The 2,623-nt window shown below is 57.5% G+C and overlaps 1 protein-coding gene across 1 annotated transcript; it reads left to right on the top strand.

Annotated features, from left to right (window-relative positions):
• Window positions 1–1,370: 1,370 nt before the first annotated feature.
• Window positions 1,371–2,619, top strand: LOC119345672 (peroxidase 2-like; the record flags this gene model as incomplete). Its single annotated transcript, XM_037615640.1, has 4 exons — window positions 1,371–1,651; window positions 1,745–1,936; window positions 2,043–2,208; window positions 2,333–2,619. Coding segments are annotated over exons 1-4 (849 nt in total), but the record flags the coding sequence as incomplete, so codon positions are not given.
• Window positions 2,620–2,623: the final 4 nt, after the last annotated feature.

Raw genomic sequence — 2,623 nt, 5'->3', positions numbered from 1 at the left:
CGCTGTCCTGGATCTCCCGTGGCCGCCTATCCTTGGTTGCTATCCCCCCATCTCTCTGTCCGGCGGCCGTCGCTCTGCGTATCCATGGCCGCCGCCTCCCACCTTGCACGATCTGATGCCCGCGCGCCCTGCTCCATGTTGGTGGAGACCTGGCCGCCCTCCTCGATGTCGCGTGTCCACACCATGTTGCGGCCGCCACCGCCGCCCCCGCGCCCGGCTCCCCGACCGAAGCGACCAGCACCGTGTCCGGCCCGGCCCGCTCCGAAGCCATCGAGCCGGTGTCCGCGATTCTCCGCGCCCCGATCCGCCATGGATCTTGGTGGAGATGCGGCGACCTGGGCGAAGGATCTGCGGTCGCCCCCCGCCTTTCCCTCCCACCAGCCAAATGACGGGGAAACCCTAGGTACCGAAACCCTAGGCGCCTCCCAGAAGTGGAGAAGGAGTAGATCGAGATCCGGAATGGACTGAGGTGGGTGTGGAGGCGGCGTCGTGGGATTTATCCCCTCCACAACCCTAGCCGCGCACCCTGTAGCTGTTGACCCCACCTGGCCCGGGTTCGCCCCACCTCCCGGTCCCGCCATGGCACGCGTGTCGGGCGCAGGCCCGAGGAGCCCTGGGTCCGCGGTCCGCTGCGGTACATGGGACGCACCGAGCGGTACACGAACGCGTCCCACAACCATCGTCTCCGGCGTGACTGCATCAGCGCATGTCGCCGTCGATCGGCGGCCATGGCCGGCGTGAGGGGAGGGAGAGGGGAGAGAGGTCAGGACAGCCATCGAATAGCTGGAGCCACGATGGGTCGACGATCAGCAAAGTAGACAACCCATGTACTATACTTACGTCCGAATTAATGGGAGAAGGGGGCGGCTCGTGTTATCATCTTGGCTAACTAGCTCTACTGAACAGTTGTTGATTTTGAAAATGAGGATGAGGTGACACCTGACCCATGGATTAAACGGCCACACGTGTGTGCATGTTTTCGTGTAAGATATACTATGATAAGGCCCGATCGAACTGACCATATGCAATCATACAGGCTTACACTGAGCGAATATGCAGCAAAATTTCTTGCGCCAATAATGCTGATCGTCGCTGTTGGCCGAATAAATTTGTTTATGTCGAATACGCTGTACCAAACTGGTAATCAAATCGATGTGAGAACGTTCCATGCTAAGCGTTCGAATAGTATTCGTTTGTGGGGTATCCTTTCTCCAGGGCAATGATTGCCAACATGTCCGCTAGCATTGTCTCTATGGACGAGTTAGGCACAAATTTTGGAGGTTTTAGCCACGGGCGCCCGTGGCTCCACAACCTCTGCCGGCTATATATATGTCCAGGGCTGGTATTGTTCTCTTGCAAGCCACGGCCAAACCAAAGAAAAGTGTGAGGCAGAGGCACCACTTAACATTGTGGTATATTACACTAGCTAGTCGCTAGAGTAGTAGCGATGGCCTCTGCCTCTTGCCTTGGCTTAGTGGTGCTCGTGGCAATGGCCTCGGCGGCGTCGGCGCAGCTGTCGTCGACGTTCTACGACACGTCTTGCCCCAACGCGCTGGCCACCATCAAGGCCGGCGTGACGGCCGCCGTGCAAAACGAGGCCCGCATGGGGGCGTCGCTGGTGCGGCTGCACTTCCACGACTGCTTCGTCGATGCAAGTCCCATAACCTTACTCAGTTGCGAGTATTAGACAGTCACGCTGTAAAAAAAAACTGTCAAATGATAGTGTTTCTGAATTTGTTTCCAGGGATGTGACGGGTCCGTTCTATTGGCGGACACGGGGAGCTTCATCGGCGAGCAGGGGGCAGCCCCGAACAACAATTCCATTCGAGGCATGAACGTCATCGACAACATCAAGACCCAGGTGGAGGCCGTGTGCAAGCAGACCGTCTCCTGCGCCGACATCCTCGCCGTCGCCGCCCGTGACTCCGTCGTCGCGGTAAGCTTGGCAATTACAGCTCTCATGCATGTCTTGCACATGCTATTGCTAGTACTACTACTTTCTTAAACTGTGGTTTGGAACTAATTCTGGGCATACCAAGCAGCTGGGAGGACCGACGTGGACTGTTCTTCTCGGGAGGAGGGACTCCACCACTGCAAGCAAGACCAACGCGGAAAATGACCTGCCACCTCCTACCTTCGACCTCCAAAACCTCACCACCTTGTTCGGCAACAAGCAGCTCAGCATGACAGACATGGTCGCGCTCTCAGGTACACACTGCTAATATGCTTTCTCTCATCTCAAACTTTACGACAAAGACTAGCAAGAGCTATTCTGACAGGATCTACGAGAAATATGCCGTGACCTTGTTCTGTGCTCTCGATCTATCTGCAGGCGCCCACACGATCGGGCAATCGCAGTGCCGGTTCTTCAGGGACAGGATCTACAACGAGACCAACATCGACACTACCTTCGCGACATCTCTCAGAGCCAACTGCCCCCGGTCCGGCGGCGATAACAGCCTAGCGCCGCTGGACAATGGCACCCCCAACGGGTTCGACAACGCCTACTACACCAACCTCATGTCCCAAAAGGGGCTGCTGCACTCGGACCAGGTGCTGTTCAACGGAGGCGGCGCCGACAACACGGTCAGGAGCTTCTCGTCCAGCGCCGCGACGTTCAACA

This window comes from Triticum dicoccoides, unplaced genomic scaffold (assembly GCF_002162155.2).
Source record: "Triticum dicoccoides isolate Atlit2015 ecotype Zavitan unplaced genomic scaffold, WEW_v2.0 scaffold26831, whole genome shotgun sequence".
Lineage (NCBI taxonomy): Eukaryota > Viridiplantae > Streptophyta > Magnoliopsida > Poales > Poaceae > Triticum > Triticum dicoccoides.
This window is presented reverse-complemented; position numbering and strand designations above follow the sequence as displayed.